Source organism: Sciurus vulgaris (genome assembly GCF_902686455.1).
Source record: "Sciurus vulgaris genome assembly, chromosome: 5".
Classification (NCBI taxonomy): Eukaryota; Metazoa; Chordata; class Mammalia; order Rodentia; family Sciuridae; genus Sciurus; species Sciurus vulgaris.
The window spans coordinates 93,879,291-93,901,646 of NC_136465.1; the positions used below are offsets into that span (position 1 = coordinate 93,879,291).

At 36.0% G+C, this 22,356-nt stretch overlaps 1 protein-coding gene across 2 annotated transcripts in view; it reads left to right on the top strand.

Moving 5' to 3' along the window:
- RASSF8 (Ras association domain family member 8) overlaps positions 1-16,051 on the top strand; it is a 142,086-nt gene extending 126,035 nt beyond the window's left edge. For both annotated transcript variants that reach the window (XM_079139414.1, XM_079139415.1), the window contains 3 exons: positions 9,177-10,066; positions 12,170-12,314; positions 12,975-16,051. In XM_079139414.1, the coding sequence (XP_078995540.1) occupies positions 9,177-10,066; positions 12,170-12,314; positions 12,975-13,096 (1,157 nt within the window). In that variant the 3' untranslated portion in view covers positions 13,097-16,051. The remainder of the gene's footprint in view (positions 1-9,176; positions 10,067-12,169; positions 12,315-12,974) is intronic.
- Positions 16,052-22,356: the final 6,305 nt, after the last annotated feature.

The following is a 22,356-nucleotide window of genomic DNA, read 5'->3' on the forward strand; positions in this document are numbered from 1 at the left end:
GGAACTTGTAGACTGTTTGGTTGGGGTTTGGATCTACATATATGCCCTGTTGCGGCAACTGTATATAGTCAACCCTCCATATCCACAAGTCCCACATCCATGGATTCATCTAACCTTGGATCAGAAGTACAGTGGTTATACTTAGTACTGAACATGAGCATGCTTTTTTCCCCTTTTCATTATTCTCTACACAATACAGTATATTTCCATTGAATTAAGTATTATAAGTAATCGGGAGTTGATTTATAGTAAGTAGGACAGTGTCACAGTTTATATGCAAATACTATGCCATTTTTAATAAGGGACTTGGACATCCACAGATTTTGATATTTGTAGGATCCTGGAACAATCTCCCATAAATACCAAGGGATGAGTGTGTGTGTGTGTGTGTGTGTGTGAGAGAGAGAGAGAGAGAGAGAGAGAGAGGGAGAGGGAGAGGGGTGGTGGGGAGGAGAGGTACCTTAGAAGTCATTTTCTCCAAAGAGTTAAAATTGTTTTTAAGAAACCACAAAAGCTATCAAAATGATTTACTATGAAAATATGTACACAAGCCAGCAATCTGAGAATATATATGATAGCTAATATCTTTGGTCTTAGTGCTTCTAATCAACCAAGTCGATTTAGAAAAGAGCCAAAAGGAGAATCTAGTTTAATTTTTTTAAATGCCAAATGTATCTAATACTCTAGAAGTAAATCCTTTCTACCCTAATCTTTCACTACCTTGGCAGATTACAGAGGCAATGGATGTAGGACACATTCTCAAATTATGACAGAATAACTAAAAATAAAACCATGATTAAAATACTTTCTTTGTATGAAGTGGTTAAATTACCTGTGCATTCAGAGTGCAGTGTGTGTTCAGTCAGGCTTTTTTTTTTTTTCTATTTTGTTTCCTGAGTAAACTCTCCTAGAAGTGTCATTAGGATTCCAGAGTTCAAATTGCATCTCAGATGTGTAAATGAACGGAAAGCCTTGATAGATCATCTCTATTGAGTTATAGTAGAGAAAATGCATTTGTTTTTACAGTATTCCAAACCACAAATAAGAAAAGGATGTGTTTCTGCCCTCAGATAGCTTAAATCTTAACATAGAAATTAAGTCCAACTAACAAATTAGGGTGGGGAGAAGGAAAATGGAGGAGAAAGTAAAGGCAATTGAGGGAAAAGGTTTCTGATCCACAAAACTTTGATACCTGGTGCCATTTAAAATATCAGTGATTCAGAATTTTTCTGTTTCCATTTATTGTGTTCTGTTTCCTGTATCTTCTTCAAATGGGGTCAGAGCAAGCATTGAATAGAAGCAACTTGATTGGAGCTGGGACTAAAATGATGTGATAGACTCTGCTCAAAAAGCCCTTTAATATAGTTTGCCCCAACAAAATCAGCTTTCAAACACACACATTTTATACTACTAGTTTTAGTATCTATTAATACTTACTGAACTTTCTGAAAATTATTCTAAAGTATAGAGGGTCTTACTTTCTTGTCTTTCTTACATCATTGCTTTGCCTAAAATAGGTTCTCAGTTGAACTTATTTTCTAGGACAGTCCTATTCAGTAGAACTTTCAGCAAGGATAAAAATGTTGTATCCGTGCTTTCCAATATGGTAGCCCCTAACCACATTCAGCTATTGAGTACTTGAAATGTGGCTAGTGTAACTGAGAAATGAATTTTCAATTTAAATTAAATCTAAGTGAGTCTAGTATGAGATAACACTCTTGTAGTAGACAGTGTATTTCTAGAGGATAACTGATTGGACTCTCAGGCTTAACATGGCAAAACCCAAGCTCTGTGTCTCAGCTACTACCCATCACCAAATTTATTCCTTCTACCCATCTCAGCAATGAGAATTCTTCTTCTAGTTCATTACATCCAAAACTTTTGGGTTGTCTTTAGTTCCTTTCTTGCTTTACTTCTTAAAACCAACCCATCAACAAATCTAATACAATTCTGAAACCATCCTCTTGGAGTGAGTTAGCATCAAGTGAGTTCAAGGGCTCAGATTCACAAGACTGCCCTCCACTTCACACACCAGTCACAAGACACCTGTACTCCTGCTGGCCATCTATAAAGTGGAGTTTTCCATCACTGCTTCTTTAGGTTCAATAATGTGATAGAATTACAAAAACTCAGGAAAGGGATGGGCGTGGTAGCGCACACCTGTAATCCCAGAGGCTCTGGAGTCTGTGGCAGGAGGATCATGAGCTCAAAGCCAGCCTCAGCAAAATCAAGGTGCTAAGCAACTCAGTGAGACCCTGTCTCTAAATAAAATACAAAAAAAAAAAAAATAGGACTGGGGATATGGCTCAGTGGCCAAGTGCCTGAGTTTAATCCCTAGTACCAAAACAAAATAACAAGGGAAAAAGAAAAAAAAAAAAAAAAACTCAGGAAAGGGCTTAACGAATTATTACCAGTCTATTATTATAAATCAGTAATAGTAAAGGAAACAATTCAGGAGTAATCAAATGAAAGAGATGCATAGGGTAAGGAATGGTGCAGGAGGGGACCAAGAGGAGGGTACAAAGCTTGCAGACCCTCTCCCACCCTCCCAGCACCTCAGTGTGTTCACTGACCCAGAGCTCTCTGAACTCATTGCTGAGGGGATTTTAATGGAGGCTCCATTACAGAACCGTGATTGATTAAATCATTGGCCACTGGTGTTTAACTTGGTCTCGAAGACCTTTCCTCTGAGATTAAGAGAGGTACAGAAAGTTTCAGCTCTCTACTATCTTGTTCATTTCCTCTGGCAACCATCTCCCATCTTGAAGGTATCTGGGGGTCCACCAAGAGTCACCCAACTGACACAAGCTTGAGTAAGGTTGAAAAGGTTTATTATGAATACACAAAGTGCTTTTATAACTCCTATTACTCAGGACGTTCCAAGGGTCTTCGAAGCTCTTTGCCAGAAACTGGGACAACGAACAAGTATATCTCTTATTATGTATCACAGTACACAGTATATATTTGTGAGTGAGTGAACAAGTTTTTAATTTTTTTCTGTTTTGTATGTAAATCATAAACTGAACAAGATGACCATCTAATGACAATGACATCTCTAAGATTAATTTCTCTAGAATATAAGAAAAGGAATACATTTTATATTGTCACATTTAAATCCTAACTTCACATAGAAATTATCAAAATTAGAAATTTTAAACTGATCCACTTTGTATCTATTTATGAAATAATATTAGTCACTATAGATTATTTTGAAATTTAGAAAAATACAAAGAAGGTAAAAGAATCACTCCTGATCCTATTTCCAAAAATTAACCACTGTTAATGGCAAAAGACAGCATACTTAGTTTAAGAAATTTAATTACCTTTATTTGCAGTTCTAGAATTGGGCAACACCTCATTCTATGAAGTAGAATTAGTGTTCTGATAAGCTGGACAGGAAAGCTTGGTTTTATAGACAGAGGGGCCAAAGAAGGCAGAAACGAAGTACAGAAAGCAGATGGGTTATTTCAGAATTACTGTCCTAGTAAGGGTCAACACAGAGGGGACTTTCTCATCATGCTGGCTGAAACCGGCTTATTGGGGGGGGGGGGGGGGTGGTTGACTGTTACCTGTCATTCTCCCAATGTTTCAGGTCAGAGAAACAACTTAGATTTTGCTTGGTGATGTGGAACTTTAGCATTAAGTGACCCCATTTTGATTTGGTCTAGTGCTCAGTCCAAATGAATGACCTCCTATGAATTTTATTTAGCACTAAAAGCAATATTTTTAATGCCTCTGTGGATGAGTCTTAATAAAAAAGATTATACTCTTCATATATACGTTTTAGGGTTTTAAAATCTCATTTTTCACCTTTTGTATCATGAATTAATCTTCCATGTCATTTGATCCTCACCCCCATAAGAATCTCATGGGGAAGGTACTATTATTGACTGTATTTTACAGATGGTCAAACAGGCACAGAGATATTAATTATTATTCTTTTGTAGCCAGTGGTCTGATTCAAGAACTCTCCTCTTAACTATTATTTTATTACTTATATCCCTATAATCTCCATGGACAACTGTTAGAAAATATAGTTACTGATTGAATTATACTGAAAGAAGGAATAAAAATCTCAGTGGTGAAATATACTTCCTTTTTATAACCAAGGTAATCATTTACAGCTTTTGTATTTATAACAATAATCTAATCTAATCATCCTTGATCTTAAATAGTTTCTGTATTTTCCACATATATTAAAGATTATTTTAACAAATATGAGTACAAGTAATTCATAGCATGCCTCAATCAGGAAGGATTAGATTATGCTGTATTAACAAACAGTCCCTGAATCTTCTTGGGTTTTGGTGATAAGTATTCCTATTACTTTGGTCGATATTATTTGAGTAAAGTAACCAGCATAATGCCTATTAAATCATAGGTCCTCAGTAACTTCATTATTTTCAATAGTAGTAAGCTTATATCATCCTAAGTAGGCAATAATTTCCTGATTACATAGTATTCTCAACATACTGGAAAACTGTACTGGGAATGATTTAGCTATGGGTTAAATGCATAACTAGCTGGTGTGTACTCAGATATAATCTCTTATTAAATTACTGTCAAGAGAAATGCTTTGTGGTAGTCATTTCACCAAGGGCTTGAATATTATACTAAATATATATTTATTATATGTATATATTATAGTACAGTAATCATATATATAAATAAAAACAGTAAAAAATTTTCACTGATAAATTTGTATTATGTCTGCATGTCATCTTCACTGGTAAGTTGAGAATCAGAATAGCTATACTGCTTAACTCACAGAACAATCAAGGTGATATATATATAAATATCAAAAGCATTTTACAGACCATAAAGTGCTACAGCATTAGTTCTGTTACAAAAATCAACACTTATTATAAAATTCTAAGTCATTATGGAGAGGAGTAGTTATATTCACTAGTCTGCATAAGAATACTAAAATGTACAATATGTTTTTTTAAATTCTCATCAAAGTGTATATAGCTCCAGATGTTTAGAAAAAAATGTGCTAGAGGATAGTTTGTTTACCATAGATAAAAAGCAAGTCAGGTGTTATGGCATTATTTCTAATATGTCCAAAAACATGAGGGTATAATAGCATTAAACTAATAAGGGGTTAATATCAGTTCTTTGTCATTGTATTTTAAAATAATGTACAGTATTCATCTTTGGAATAGGGAGGATTGATCCTGAAGAAAAAAATCAAATGTCAGTTAACACTAAAGTTTACAAAGAGAATTAGCAATCTAATTAAACCTGTATCTCCAGAGTCAGACACTAATTCTGACAAATATTTTGTGTTCAACATATATTTGTCAAACAAATAATAAGATGTGACTTTTAAGTCATAATTTTGTTTTATGATTCTAAAAGCAATTGTAAAAATGGTTGTCATTTTTTTAAGTGGTTGAAATAAGGACATAACATTTCTGAGTGACTCATTTGAATATTTTAGTTTTGATATATATTTTCAAATTTTTCATTACTTCATAGTGATCTTCTTAAGGTAGGTGAAAGTAATTTGTAACCCTATTTCCTTTTATGTTAGTCTTCCAGTAAAAATTCCACTAATGCATTAAAATCTCTGTATGTGAGTTTGCTCATTATATGAAGTAAATGATTCTTGGGACTAGTCTCATTTGCTTCCGCTACTTAAAAGCATAATGTATTTTATTTACCACCACTTAATTTGATCACACCTAATTTGACAGTGGCACACAGTCCTTGATAGCCAAAATAGCTTAATGAGAATGCAATAGCCCAACAGACAGATAGTTGGACAGACATTCATCTCTATTAATTTCAAGGTTATATCAAGACAGTAAGCAAGATAGAACTAAGTGTATCCCTTTGGTTAAATGCCCTTAAAGGAGCTGTATAGGAGGAATCTGAATCTATCTAAAAGATAGGATCTGTAGGGCCTTTCTAACTATGGGTATTAGAAATAATGATTATAGGACTTAATCATATATAAAATGTTTAAAGCCCAATTCCTATAATAAAATCAAATATGTCGATTCATTTACTTTTTTGTTGGTCTAATTAATTATACATCACTGTAGAATGAATTTTGACACATTATACATAAATGAAGTATAACTTCTCATTCTTCTGGTTGTACATAATATAGAATCACACTGATCATGTAATCATATGTTTATGTAGGGTAATAATGTCTGATTCATTATACTATACCTTCTACCCTCGTACCCCCTCCTCTCCCTTCACTCCCCTCTGCCTAATGCAAAGTACCTCTATTTTCCCCACCCCCCCTTATTGTGAATTAGCATCTGCATATCAGAGAAAACTTTCCACCTTTGGTATTTTGGGTTTGGCTTATTTCACTTACCATGATATTTTTCTGCTCCATGCATTTACCTGCAAATGCCATAATTTCATTCTTCTTTAAGGCTGAGTAATATTCCATTGTGTATATGTACCACATTTTCTTTATCCATTCATGTGTTGAAGGGCATCTAGGTTAGCTCCATGATTTGGCTATTGTGAACTGAACTGCTGTAAACATTGATGTGGCTGCATCACTATAGTGTGCTGATTTTAAGTCCTTGGGGTATAAAACAAGGAGTGGGTATAGCTGGGTCAACTGGTGGTTCCATTCCAAAGTTCTCTTAGAAATCTCCATACTGCTTTCCATAATGGTTGCATCAATTTGCAATCCCTCCAGCATTGTATTAGTATACTTTTTTTCCCACATCCTCACCAACATTTATTGTTGCTTATATTCTTGATAATTGCTGTTCTGACTCAGGTGAGATGAACTCTCAATGTAGTTTTGATTTGCATTTCTCTAATTGCTAGACATGTTGAACATTTTTTCATGTGTTTGTTGATCAGTCGTATTTCTTCTTCTGTGAAGTGTCTGTTCAGTTCCTTAGCCCATTTATTGATTGGGTTTTTTTTTTTTTTTGGTGTTGAGTTTTTTGAATTCTTTATATATCCTGAAGATTAATGCTCTGAGCTGTGGTAAAGATTTTCTCCCATTCTGTAGGCTCTTTCTTCACATCATTGTTTCCTTTACTGAGAAAAAGCTTCTTCTCATTTACCTTTTTTTAAAAAAGCTTTTTTATATTTCTGGATGAATTTTTTTTTCTTTTTGCTAATGGCACTAATGTGCATAATGCAACGAAAGGCAACACCAGCAGTAAAAGCAATTCTCTGCAACCTTCTACCAAGACATTCTCAGAGGATAAGCAGTACCATCAAGCATTGGGAAATCAGTTCCATATGTAAATGTGACTAAATTAGGGTCTTTAGAATATTTGAGTAGGCTTGTATAATATGATGATTCAGTTTTCTTTTTAAAGATACTTTAATGACCTGATAAAATTGGAGGGAGCTCTGCCTGTCTGATCTAACCCCTCAATTTTCTGATGGGTACAGAGAGGTCCAGAGAGGAGCAAGATGCCTGAAGTAGTTGATAAGCAGCAGAGCCAGGAACACAAAGTGCCAATCTGTGAAGCACTCGGTACAGATATGTTATGTGGTTTTTCTTGGGATAATTACAGTTGGTATTAACCTGAAAATCACTAGAAACCTTTTATATTCCAGGAACAATCCAATGTGAAAAGGTTTTCTTTTCCATTATCTTAGTTTTCCTGAATACTTTGATGGTAGTAACTAATATTTATATAGCACTCTTCAGTTTTACAACACATTTTTACATTTTACATTCTCACCTGACTTTCAGAACAACTTTTGTGTCAGGATACTGAAGCTTGGCATTTAATAATTTGTTCAAATAATACATGCAGATGGCAAACTTGAACACAAACCTTCCAACCATGAGCCCTGCCCTTTCTGTTCTCTCCAGCTTTGAACATAGTTGAAAGATGCTTAAGAAGAATTTTTTTAAAGTCATGTACTGAATGTCTGCTATGGGCCAAGCAAAGTGGTAGATACTTTCTACATCTGACATTCAAAATCAGTGAGATATTTTATAAGTGAAGTTTTTATCCAGTGAGTAATTTCACCCAGGATTAAAGTTCAGTCTCTGCCTCCAAAGCCCTGGAGCTGCACACAAGACTCAGATTTTCTTAAAGAACAGCATAGTCATATGCTTAGAACAAAATCATTGTTTATGTGCTACTTCTGAATTGCGTACATGGGTGTTCCTATTTACGCATCCAGATACCTGATACATAATTGAGGAAATACTATTGGCTCAGAAGTTCATCACGTTTAAAAAAAGAAGTCAGGAAAGGTAAGTCAATAGCTATATGTGCCCATATAATGGCTAGATGGCATGGTCAGGTTTTTGTTGTTGTTGTTGTAATTATATTAAGTAGTAATGTACACTTTTAAGAAAATTAAAATACCCACCCATCTTAAGTGAACATATTTAGAAGTAAGTTCAAGCTTATAACCTTACACTGTCTTCTAAAACTTTATCTAACTTTATAATTAATAGATTCAACATGTATTTTTAATTTAAAGGTGATTTGTTTTGTTTTTAATAATAAAAAACAATTTAAAATTTTTTAAAGAATCCTTGAAACTATTTTTGTCAAGACTGAGCAAGGCTTTGCCTCTTCAGGCTGCTCTTTATACCTGAAGTTATTTTGAAAAGTTGTTTTCATTAGGTGTCTTATTTATTGGTCAGAGGTGTGTGGAAAGTTTCCAGGTGTCTGTGCTGAGGTGCAGGTACCCCGGGCTATGCATCTCCCCTCAAGAGAAGGGGCATCTCTAGCCTCCCCAGATCCTGATGTGAAAGAAACTTGCACATCAAATCTAAACTTTATTCAAATTTAGCAGTACTAGCTAGTTCCTGGGACTAGCCCTTGGTAGCTGTAAGTGAGACATTCTAACGAACTCCTCTGTTTTGACTAGAATAGAAACTTTGTTCGGTCTTGTCCCAAATAAGTAGTTCTAGGCAGTTAGGCATTTGACAAGTGTGTGAGTCTCAATCAGGTTAAAAGTGTCACGTTGAATTTCTAAGCAACTCTGAAGAGTATTATGTGATTCACATCCTATCATTTGTGCTGTTATATATCTTGGGAGGCTTGGTGTCTTGTGATCTTCCAGTGAAGGTGTTAAAGACAGCATGGACAGGACTCTAAAATTTGACCTTTTGATGCTAATCAAAACAAGTATCAAATGCTGTTCTCTGTTGCATTATTTATCTATTACATATACCACTTAGACAATATATTCTTATCTTTCTTGCCTAGGTCGAACTGGAAGATACACGCTTATAGAAAAATGGAGAGATACTGAAAGACATTTAGCACCTCATGAAAATCCTATCATATCCTTAAACAAATGGGGGCAGTACGCTAGTGATGTACAGCTAATTCTGCGTCGAACGGGGCCATCTCTCAGTGAGCGACCCACTTCAGATAGTGTGGCTCGAATTCCTGAAAGAACTTTGTACAGGCAGAGTCTCCCCCCTTTAGCCAAACTGAGGCCTCAAATTGACAAATCAATCAAAAGAAGAGAACCTAAAAGGAAATCATTGACATTTACAGGAGGTGCCAAAGGATTGATGGACATTTTTGGGAAAAGTAAAGAATCTGAATTTAAGCAAAAGGTGTTGAATAACTGCAAAACAACAGCAGACGAGTTGAAGAAACTGATTCGTTTGCAGACAGAGAAGCTTCAATCCATTGAGAAGCAGTTAGAATCTAATGAAATAGAAATACGATTTTGGGAGCAAAAATATAATTGTAACCTTGAAGAGGAAATTGTCCGCCTGGAGCAAAAGATCAAAAGAAATGATGTAGAAATTGAGGAGGAAGAATTTTGGGAAAATGAATTACAGATTGAACAGGAAAATGAAAAGCAGCTGAAGGATCAACTTCAAGAAATAAGACAGAAAATCACAGAGTGTGAAAGCAAATTAAAGGACTATTTGGCACAAATTCAGACTATGGAAAGTGGTCTTGAAGCAGAAAAATTGCAACGGGAAGTTCAGGAGGCACAAGTCAACGAGGAAGAGGTTAAAGGACAGATTGGTAAGGTCAAAGGTGAGATTGACATCCAGGGCCAGCAGAGCTTGAGGTTGGAAAATGGTATTAAAGCTGTGGAAAGATCTCTTGGACAGGCCACCAAACGACTACAGGTAAGAACATTTTTATTAACAGGATGTTTCATCTATTTAAAAGAATATATTCCTGGAATCTTTTGGGAGTGTTTCTCTTGCTTTTAAGTAACTTAATTTCTCTGTATTTCAAGAATTAGAAACCTGGTTTTGTTTAAAACTCAAAAAATGTTTGTGATGTGTGTAAAGGTTCAGATATACACTAATGGGTGCTCCATGAAGAGCTTTTTATTGTGGCAACTGTGGCATTAGGTAATTGGATACAGAAGAACACAACCCTGGAGCTGGCATGGATACTAATGATGAGATAGTACACCTGACCTTCTCCTTTCAGAGATAGGGAAACACAAGCCAAATGAGATTACAAGGATTGGTTGACCATGGGTTGTGTGGCTGGCTGACTACTTGTCTATCACTCCTCCATTGTCAAGCCCTAGCTTCTTCCCTGAGGTTGAGTCACCTTCCCTCTTCTCTTCTCTCCTGTACCCCTCTTTACTTTCCTGATTAGAGGAACACAATGGAGGGGCACAGAGGGGCACACTCTCCAACTTCCCTCTCTCTAGTACCCATACAAGAACATTTATATTTTACCACTTATATTCTGATCACTCAACTTACATTTCTTGGATACCCATTCTTGAAAACACTGTGGTGGTTATACTGGAGTTGCAAAGATTTATAAAACAGTCCGCTAACAGATGAGATGAGAAAGAAAGACAATTCACGGCTGTTTAAGTTTAAAAATATTCAGTAAATTAATCAAACTAAATATTCAGTAAAGCAGTTTAAAATATCAACTAATTTTAAGATTCTGTGTTTGGTCATGGCCACATTTCAGGAGCTTGATAGTTCATGCCGCTGTTGATTGGATAGCACAGATGCAGAACTGTTCCATCGGGGAGGAAGTTCTGTCATACTGAACTAGTTGGAAGCTCTCTACTCAGCGTGTAGTCCACAACAGGCAGTTCAGGGCACGTTATTAGAAACTCAGAATCTTCGTGTATTGAGACCCCCAAGTAGTACCTAGGCACACTGAAGTTTGAGAACTGCTTTAATATTGATATGTACAGTCCCTCTGGGAAAGCTGAAGTTTCCAGAAGAACCAAAATGGTTAACTTTCTCTGTCACTAACTGTTAAGACATAAACTACCACCAAAATTTTGAAAATTAGGAATTTCTCATGCATGAGGTCAAGTAGCCTCTGATTTGTCAGTATTTTACTACTTCGATTTATTTTGACAGTTTAAAAAGGGTGCGTTAGAAGTCATATTGCCTTTGCTACTATAGTGATGACAGTCATTACTGGTAAACCCTATACCCATTGAAAAATATCTGATAGCAGATTACTAACCCATCACTACACACCATCTTTCATTCAGTGTAAACGGAGAAAACCACCCCTCACTTATAGTATCTAGCAAAGCCTTCAGACATACCCAGCCCTTCTGAGACCAGGCACTTTTCCAGAAAGTCCAGTCTTGAGAGGACAGAAAGAGACAGAAAGCTGTATACATAACAGCATGCCTCTTCTGCTTTTAGAGCTTTCCATCTGTCTAAACTGGGTCCCCTTCTCTAAGGGTTCTATAGTTCTCTGTCTTTATCAAGAATTTAGGAACTTCAGGCTGAGATTGTTATGGAAATCTTGCTTTTCTCATGCGATAAAATATATCTTGGTAATGGATACCATGAAAACTTAAACACCTTATAAAAACTAAGAACTCTAAATCTCCTGAACCAATTTATTACTCATTTGCAGTCACTTATGAAGTGAACTGAATACTGAAATTTGTGACCAGCTTAACGAGATCGTTATAATGCTGGGATAGATAGAAACCAGTTTTTTTAATGAAATTTAGACATGCCTTATTTTGTATGAATGCATAGTGGTGTTCCAAAGGGAAGTATTACAATTAAGAGGGCAGACTGAAGAAGCTGTTGTCTTCCATTTGTTTTGTTTTGGCCTGTGCCACAGAGTGCAAGTGACCTTTGTGTCCATGTAAACCAGATTTGTTAAATGTGCTGCTTTAGCTCCTGCAGCAGAGGAACTAACTGCCTTTGGACATCTTGAGCTGACCAATAGTGAATCCTCAGGTGAAGAAATAATAATAAATAATTTCCACTTAGGACAAAGAACAAGAACTGGAACAGTTGACCAAAGAGCTGCGGCAAGTCAATCTCCAGCAGTTTATCCAGCAGACCGGGACAAAAGTTACCGTTTTGCCAGCTGAGCCCATTGAAATAGAGGCCTCACAGGCAGACATAGAAAGAGGTAAGGGACTGATAAAATACTTTTTTTCCTTTTTTCTCACTGACTTTGAATAAACTACTTGCATTCAGTTAAAGTATCATCCTGCCATTCATAACTAATTTTTAAGTGGGCCACTTTTTAAAAAATTAACATGCTTCCCATTTTTATAGAGCAAAACAATTTGGTTATTTGTTTACTTAGGTAATCATGTAATCACCATATCACATTCACTTAGTTTTTTTAACTGCTTCTTTATGAAACTTTTTCCTGAAGTATGAGCCATAGTGTATTAATTTGAATTTCAGCATCTCTCAGTTTCCCTAATGTCCCTTCTTCCCTTTCTCCCTTTCTGAAAGTCTATATTACTAATGGGTACTCATATTTAAGAGGCAGTTCCAATCTGTGTGCATATGACCTGAACAACCAAAAGTTGAGAAGAGTGCTCATCTCTTAGAAAGACCATTCACTCTTCATATCCCCAAAACCTGGCCTGTCAACTGGACTCCCATGTAAGATAGTCTTACCCTTCTCCCACCTCAGAACCCATAGAGGTTTGCAATTGTTGCTATATGTGGTTCTCTCTCTCAGGTTCTTTAGGGCAGGAAATATTCTAATTTGTCACATTGCTAAGTGCTCCTAGTTAATGAGTACATTGAGTGACTTGCTTTATTTCTCATATAGAGACACCGTTCCAGTCTGGGTCCCTGAAGAGACCTGGCTCATCTCGGCAGCTCCCCAGTAACCTTCGTATTCTACAGAATCCTATCTCATCTGGTTTTAATCCTGAAGGCATATATGTATAACATTATCTGTCTTTAGGGGAGAGATCAATAAAAGTACCAAGGAAAGTCAGATTTCTACTTTGATTTGTGCCAATGATGAACAGAGGACATGTTTTCACAAGCCACCGTATCTTTTTCTCTCCTAAATTGCATACCACTTGGAGCCATACCCTGTGCACTGATGCTAAAGAACAAAGAAACTGTGTTTTCACACATCAACAGTATTGACATTTTTGTCCAGCAGCTGTAATACAAAGCCTTCATTTTTATTTGTAGCATTTGAAAGCATTCGTAAAGTATTATACTATGTGTATACATAAATAAACCGTGAATTAAGAGTAAAGAGAAATATGTGACTGATTTAGTTTAATTTATTCCATGTAATAGATTAATGTGTGAATGTTGATATTTTAATATTTTTATTAATACTTATCCTGTGACTTAATTATGTTACTTATTGTGTGATTATGACTGTGTGCATGTTGTCATACTCCATCCATGTATTGCTAATTTATAACTACACACGTGTCATGGGGTGCTCCACCATCCAGACTAACTCCAGAAGAACCCACTTGCATTAATTTCATGAGCCTGTACTAGCCATTGCTTAATTAGGTGAAGTAATTCAGATTTCTTTTTAATCTGGAATTTAATCTTTCCTCCGCAATATTTCCAAATATATGAATAACCACACGACAGAAATGTTTTTCATGAGGTAAATTATACATGTAAAAATCTTGCAGCCTTTCATATGCTATTGAGCAAAAATGTAATTGTCGTATATCTATTCAAACAGGCATGGGGGTTCTTGATACATTAATGTGATTTGTTTCTGCCCTGCCTTATCATTTACTCTCAAGGATCCCCAGAATTAACATATGATATATGTTATAGATATCTGAGGATTGTGTTAGTATATTTTGTGAATATTGCTTCGAATTATATCTTTTAAAATAACCCATTTTCATGTATGGTCTATTGGTATAACCTGCAGGTAAGTTATTGCTTGCACATAATTTTCTTTGTATATTATGAACAACTGTGCTTTCCTTCAGTCATTGAGATGGAGAGTAGATTGGAGTTAGCTTGTTTTTACCAAGGAAATAAAGTTAAATTCAGAGTTTTTTTCATTTTTAAGTTTGACTTTTATAGGATATAAATCTCCATTTGTATGTATATTGTTTTATTTTTAAAGCCAAAAATGAGTCCACAACTCTCCCATGAGTAGTGGCTTAACTGAGATTCTCAAGTAATATTTAGACAGATGCTGTCAGACACTTCTTAGCCACTTTTACTTTCCCTCTGATCAAATTTGGTACAATATAATTAAGATTTTAATCTGAAATTTAAAGTAGTTTTTAGTTCTGAAGAAAATATATTCTCTGTATTACTTACATGCAACAAAAGTGGATTAATAATAGTATTGCCATGGTAACAATAAAGAGATATGTCTTATGCATGAAGGCAACTTTGAATGTTTCGACACATTTGACTTATTTTGGTTTAATGAATGCTGAGAATGCTGCTTTATTTAGGTTTCCTATGAAAAAAATTAAGAATGGCTATGAAAATATATAGATGCTTCTAGAGAACTGAAAGTAACATAGTGTTGCCTTTTCTATTCCAGCTAAGTAGTAGACCTCAACTGAACATTTTATTCTTTGGGTTCTTGGAGTTATCAAATTGGTCTTGCCATTATACTGTTTTGCAAATATCTTAAGAAAAAAATGATTCTTAACTAAGTAACCACAACCTATACACATTTGCTCTCAGTTTATAATATGTATTTCATTACCTACATATAATTAAAAATTAGAATTAAAAATATAAGTAATTTGTAGCTTTTGTGACAATAATGATTTAGGTATGCCCAATATATGCCTTACTTTTAAAGAGTCCTATCCTCTACTGAGTCATTTTGTTGTTCAGAGAAATTGAGACCTTATTCACAAAGAAAAACATTTTATAAATTGTATTCTATTTAAATCAAAATGTTAATCCGTAGGTATGTTACACTTTGCAATTAGAAATTACAAGATGCCTTGGTGTACCATGAAGAACACAAAGTCAATATCTAATTTAGTAATTGTTAATTATTAACAGAATTAGCCTAATAACTAAAGAAAGACAGATAGCATTCAACCAACTGGTAGTAGTCCTGGGTTCTCCAGCCTAGTATCCCCAGTTAACCTCTGACTTCTTCAGAATTTTCAAGCTGCCAAATAATCTTCATGGACGTAGTTACACATGAAAATACTATTTCCTAGATGGGAAGAGTATATAAATGTGAATTAATGAACACATTGAGCAGCTGTACTTTTTAATCAGTCATATTACTTCTGGAAGCACATAACTGAAGAATTTTTTTAAATCTTTTTTTTTTTTTTTAACAGAGAGGAAAACTCATTTCTGTAGAAACATCTTAAAATATTTTAGTCTATTTGTGATCATTTTTACCTATTGTGAATACAAATGAACTAGATTAAGTGCCATATCTTTGGATACTTTTGGAGGGGGGGGAGCAGTCAATGGTATACAGAAATACCAAATGTAAAATTTTGCATCTAAGGGATAATTCAGGTTCTAAATAATAAATTAGAATACAAATTTGTGTGTTTTTTGAAGCATACTGTAAACTGTTTTATTGTGATTTTCTACAACTATTAAATATATTAAAATGGTTTTTTCTTACCAAGAAATCATTTAAAATAGCATTAAGTCTATTTGACCTTTTGAATATCATTATCCTCAGAGAATGGTACATAGTGGGTTACCTCAGTTTTTTTTCATTTTCTTTAAAAGATAATTTGATTTGTTTATATTTGTTTTTTGTCTTAATGCACAGGGAATTTTTTGTATGTGAGACTTTAATTGGTTTTAGTAGAAGTTGCCCACCTAATTCCCAGTCACTCATGAGCAAAATTGTCAGTTCCTATAGTTGAAATTAGTAAAAAAAAGAAAAAAAAAAAAAAAAAAGACTGATCAAGGTTTTAAAAATGTAAATAATACAGTAAAAAAAAAAATAGAATGTGCGGTTGAAATTTTAAAACTTTAAGTATGGCCATGTATAAGAACAGATAAGCACTAAAGAAAAAATAAAATGTATCTCTGTACTACAAGACAACTTTCTTTGTGAATAAGAGCAAAACAGCCTTTAGGAAAAAAAGAACTCTTAACTGAAAGACACTTCTGTGACTACCTTTTCAAGTTAGTAGAACTGTACGAAATTGAGGAAATAATGTGGAAAAAGCAAAAACTTGATTTCAGGCATGCAAAGGCTGTGGGCAGTTGGGCAGTTGTACATTGCCTTTGAAAAATTGGGCCTTAATTTATATGTATATAAGGGCACTGTGTTCATATCTCTCTTCTACATAAAGTTGTCTTTATTAGTCTACATTGTATTAAAACTTAGCTTTATAAGTATTACTTTTGTATTATGTCAGTTTTTTAAGTTGCATGTTTCTACTGTTTGCTACAGTATTTTTAAGTTTTGGGTGAAGGCCATCAGCTGTATCAAAAGACACAACAATCATTATTTATTCAGTATTGCTGCTTTACGTTTGCCGAACAAGCTTTTCACGCCTGGACGGTGACTGCTTGAAAGCTGCAGGAGCTCTTTCCAATGCATTTTATATATTTTTAGAAATCAAATAAATGCAGATAACTATTTAGTATACTAATTATATTAAACCAGCAGAATATAAAGGCAATAAAATATATACATATATATGGGGGGAGGGGAAAAATTAAAAATATGGGTTCATAGCCAGACACGGTGATGGCCCTAAATGTTTCTCTCAATGTCTTTCTTCACTGACCCTAGGAGGATTTGAGTTGCTGCAGCTTTAAACAGAAAATTACCACGTTCACTAGCTGTGGACCTTAAATATGCTTTTAGTACCGCTTTGCTTATGTACAAATAAAAAGTCTATAAAATGTATTATATGTAATTATTTTCTTTTGACTTACATTTCAAAATGTATATTTTCTGATTATTATCATGAGCTGTAAAACAAAGGATCAATATCTGATATTCCCCCAAATAATAAATTTTCAGGATTCACTGGGGCAGTACTATTGTTTGTTTGTTTCTTATGTGTTTAACAGTTTTAAATATGATTTCATTTTCTTTAAATGATGACATAATAGGTCTATACACACCAGTGACACCCATGACATTTTTCTAAATGTGATGTTGTTATACCTGAAGAATCCTGTTGTTGAAAAGATAGCTGCGTCATCAAGTAAAGCTTACCTAAGAAACTACCGAGCCTCCCTTTTATTTCAAAAGTGAAAGGAAAAGTATTTCTTAATGTCTGTACTCCAGCGCCCATCATGCCAGGGCAACACGGGGCACTCTTAACCCGTAAACACCCACAGCCTTCCAGGGGACTTCTCCCAAATCTCAACTCAGTAAATGGCTGACTCAGCATTTGAATTTAGACCTTTCAGACCCAGGGTACCTCCCTGCATTCCACGGTACAGCTGCATAAGCTCTGCAATACAAGTGTCTGCATTTTAACTGCCCTACACTGGAAATGTATACATTTTATAGGAATATTTTTATAAGTAGAAGTTAAATCTCAATCAAGAAATTATACAAAGTAATCGTGTACTAGAAAAGCAGAGTTAAAATGAAAAGCTTTAACTCAATTGTTCTATCCTAGCTTGGAGGACTTGGAATTCTGGTAATCCATCCTATATGGGTTGTGTTCATGGTACAAGAACAAGGATCTGTTCACCTGACTCTTTTCCTGCTGCTGGCTCTGCATATTTGTGCAGTACCTTAGGGGAAGTCAGTGGAGTCTTTGGTGGGCCCCTGTTGTTGGCCAGACACCAGACAGAAATGAGCATGCTTGTTCTCTGTCTCAAGGAGACACAGTCTAATGACTGACAACCTCAGTGCAACCTGTTAAGCACAATTAAAGGACCCAGGACAGAGTGTCATGGAAACACTACAAGTGGCTAACCTTCTAACCTGGGGTGTCAGAAGACCCTGGAGAAGGTGATAGGAACCAGGAAGGACTGTCTGACCAGGCTGGAAGATGGAAAGATGAAGAGCTTATGGAGCTGTGGCAAGATAGTGAAGGGCAGGGAGGGCTAAAAGAGAAGGGAGGTAGGCATCAAATCATGAAGGGCCTTGGTTGTCGTGGTAAGGAGTTTGAGTTTTATCCTGAGAGCCCCAGGGAAGTTTTAAGCATGGAAATGGAATGATCAGATTAGCATATAGTGATGCTTCTGGATGACAGTGTGGAGACATGACTGAAGAAGGATCATGACAAGAAGCCAGCTCTTGGTTGCCATATCCTCCTGTGTCATGTAGAGATCATCAGGTAATCTCAGAAGCAGGAATAGGAAGATGATTGGCTATCATTACAAAAGGTCAGGCAACAGAAGGAACAATAAACAAGTAGGGAAAGCTACCAGCAAAGGAAACATCCTCAGAATGAAAAGGCAGGCTGCAGATTAGGAGTGAAACCACATCTCGAAAGGGGTTGATGCTGGACTATGTAAGACATTCACAGAACTTACTACCAAAAAACAAACATCCCAGTTAACAAGTGGGCACAGAAACTGTATAGACACTTCTCCAAAGAAGACATGAAAATGACCAACAGGTGTATGACAACAACAACAGTAATCATCAGCAAAGCAAGTTGGAATCTCAGTGACTCCACCTCACACCTGCCACCAGCTGTTCTTGAGAAGAGATATGTTGGTAACGATGTGGAGAAAAGGCAACCTCTGCATACCATTGATGAGAGTGTAAATTGGTACATCTGGTATGAAAAATGATAGAGAAGTGCCTCAAAATACTTTTTTATAAAATGACCATATGAACCAGCAATTCCTGATCTAGGCTTATATCCCCCCAAAATGAAGTGAGACTTTCATAGAGATATCTACCCTCCCATACTCCTTACAGCATTTTGCAGTAATTTTTCACAATAGCCAAGACAAATACTCAATCCTTAAATGTTCATCTATGAGTGAATGGATAAAGAAATTATGTAATTATAATATGTATATCATGTAGACAAAATATGATTCAACCTTTGAAAAAGGAGATACTGTCATTTGCAAAAACATGAATGAAGTTAGAGAACATATGCTAAGTGAAAAATAAGCCAGACATGGGAAAAAAGTACTTCATGACCGCATTTATACATGAAATCTAAACCACATCAAATACATAGAATAATGGTTAAGCAGGAATCAGGAGAAAGTGGGGAGATGTAAGTCAAAGAATACAATCTTGCAGTTGGATAGGGAAAATAACTCTAGAGGTCTAGTGTACTCTAGTAGGATGATAGTTAATAATATTGCATAAATATATTTTAGGTGATTTTACTGCACAGAGACAAAAAAAGAGGTACATGTGGAAGGTGATGGCTATGTTAATTTGTTTACTTGTAAGTAATCATTGCACTATGTTTATGTATATCATAGCATCATGTTACATGCTTTAAATATGAACAATAAACAGTTTATTTTTAAAATAAAAAAATTTAAAAACAAACTGTCAAGGCAACAAGCCACTATTGTGGAATATGATGGTTAGAAATAAACTAACTTATTCCTATAACATGAATGTTCAAGAACTTGCCCAGACTTCCATTTGAAGCTCCACTTACCACATTGGAGGGGGAAGCCCTCCATGTGGGTTTGCTTAGAGAGAACCCTATAAAGAGTTGATTCTCCATGTTCTTTTTAAATCTTTTAAGTTTATTGGTGTTCTTAGTAAGAGGAATATTATCAAATAGCAATAGCAATATAACAATTCTAATGGTTCGAGATTCATACTGCGAATGTGGACACAAGGTATTAAATAAGAAAGGATTTCATTTGGTTGTTACATGTATTGTAATCTAAATATTATGACTATTATACATCTACAAATGTATACTATAATGGTGAATTTTATGCATTAATTTGCCTGGGTCACAGGATGCTCAGATACTTGGTCAAATATTATTCTGGGTGTTTTTGAATGAGATTAACTGTTTTCTGAAAAGAGTATCTCTATTAGTATTTTTTAGAAGTAATTATACCTAATATGTCTTAGTCCCAGTCCTGACCCAGGATTTATTTTTGGGTCATTCTTCTGTACTTCTAATGCTTCTACACTGTGCACTTTTAAACATAGATACACCATACAACCCTTTCAGATTCTCCAAATATTATATCAAACACCTTTTCTGCCTTTTATAATAATTTTATTGTATATATTGAAGGTATTAAACATAACGTGCTTATCCTGATATACATATATATGGTGAAGTGATTTCTGGAGTCAAATCAATTAACATATCCATCACCCCTTACAGTAATCTATCTTAGAAAAGATACTGGAGTTATGCCTAGGAATGCTAGTAAAGAAGTGGGGATGCAAGGAGTGGAGAGGAGGGGGAGACTTGCTCTAAGGTCATTCTAACAATAACTCAAGAGTGAAGAGGCATGAACCAACAGGGGCAGAGAAATGGGAATTGCTAAATGCACTCCAGAGATGCTTTCCAGGGAGAATGTCCATAAAAGTCCTAGGTCTGACCATCTATGGGGATGAAGGGATAGTAGTCACAGTTCATTCCATGATTTTTAAGCAAAGTAGTTAAAAAAAAAATTAGACCATTCCAGTGGGAAAATCTTTGGGAAAACCTGATTGGAATCCTACTGTGCCACCTTCTCACTATGTAATTTGGGAAAGCCACTTAGCTCCTCTCCTTTTCAGCTTATCTGTCAGTGGAGAATGCTGCATGAGATAATCTCCTCTGTCCTCACCAACCCTGAAGAGGGGTGATGGTAGTGAAATTCTACCACTTTGCGAAACTAATGGATCCGGGAGCTACCAACCAAGCAGGAAGATATTTAGGAGATGGTGGGTAAAGTGTGGCACTTGTCTTGCTGATATGCTTGTAAGATGTGTACTGCAATATCCAGAATGCTTTTGAAGGTGCAGGTCTGAAGTTTGTTCAGGAAACAAAAATGAAGATGGACATATGGAAAATGTCTATAGTCAGTCATTTAAAATGCAGGAGAACCCTCTAAGTACATACACACGAATATATTTTTAAATGACAATCTTTCTCAGGGAGAAGTATAAACATTGGCTACCCCACAGAGAGGGGACCAGCATCCTGGTGTCACCTGGGGACTGGATAGAAATACAGAATCTATGCTGCAACCCGCAGAGCATAAAACAGTTCTCCAAGCACAGGTGATGAGCAGATTGAAAACATAAGGAGAATAAGAAATAAAGACAAGACACAAAAATAGGTGAAAGCGGAGCCAGGTGGGTGAACCAGCCCTGATGGGGTCTAGATGAACCAAGAGTGAAGCACCATACGTTTGTTATATGGGTTTTAACATCAGAAGGATTTATTGTGAGAAAACTTCTCCAAGATAAACAAATCGAGGTTGTGAGCAGGAACAGACTAATTGGGGCTTATCAGCTGGGCAATACCTTCTCTAGCTCGTGGCAGCTGGCGCCTCAAGGCTATGAGCACGCCTATATTTCTTCTACCCAGGGGCAGCTGGCATTTGAACCCAAAGCTATTGAACTCATAAATTCCATGTGGGGCATGGAATCTACCCTATTAACAGTGGTCATCTGCAGATGGGAGGTTCGCTCCATGCCCTCACACCAGAAGATTTCCCAAAGTAGCATCTCACTGTCCGGGGCTACAGAGTTCAAAGCAATGACTCATTCGCAGCTCCCAGGGAGAACCTAAGGCCCCATTTACTGAGTTAGAATTCCTATTCTAGTGAGTACCTCCTCATGCTAATCAGAGGCACATTCAAGTTAGCTGGTGTAGACCAAAGAGGGCCAAGGTCAGGAGCTGGGGGAACACCATGATGAGGCCCCAGTCAGAAGAGACTGGAGAGGGAGACCACGAGAAAGCAGAAGCTACAAGCACTGAGAGAAGGGTTCCTACCACAGTCCATTAGAGCTGTGATGACAAAACACATGAACAACAAGTCGTTATTTCTCACAGTTCTGGAGGCTGAGGAGTCAAAGATGGTATCAGCAGATTTGATGTCTGGGGACCATTGCTTATAATGTTGCCTTCTTGCTGTGTCCTTGCATGGTGGAACAGCAAACAAGCTCCCTGAGGCCTCTTTAAGAAGGCACTAATTCCATTCATGGGGTTCTTCCCCATGAACTAATCACTTCCCAAAGACCCCACTTCAGAATACCATCTCTTTGGGGTTAAGATTTTAGCATGTGAATTCTGCAGAGACACTAACCATAGCAGTCACTGTCTAACAACAGGGAGATAGGA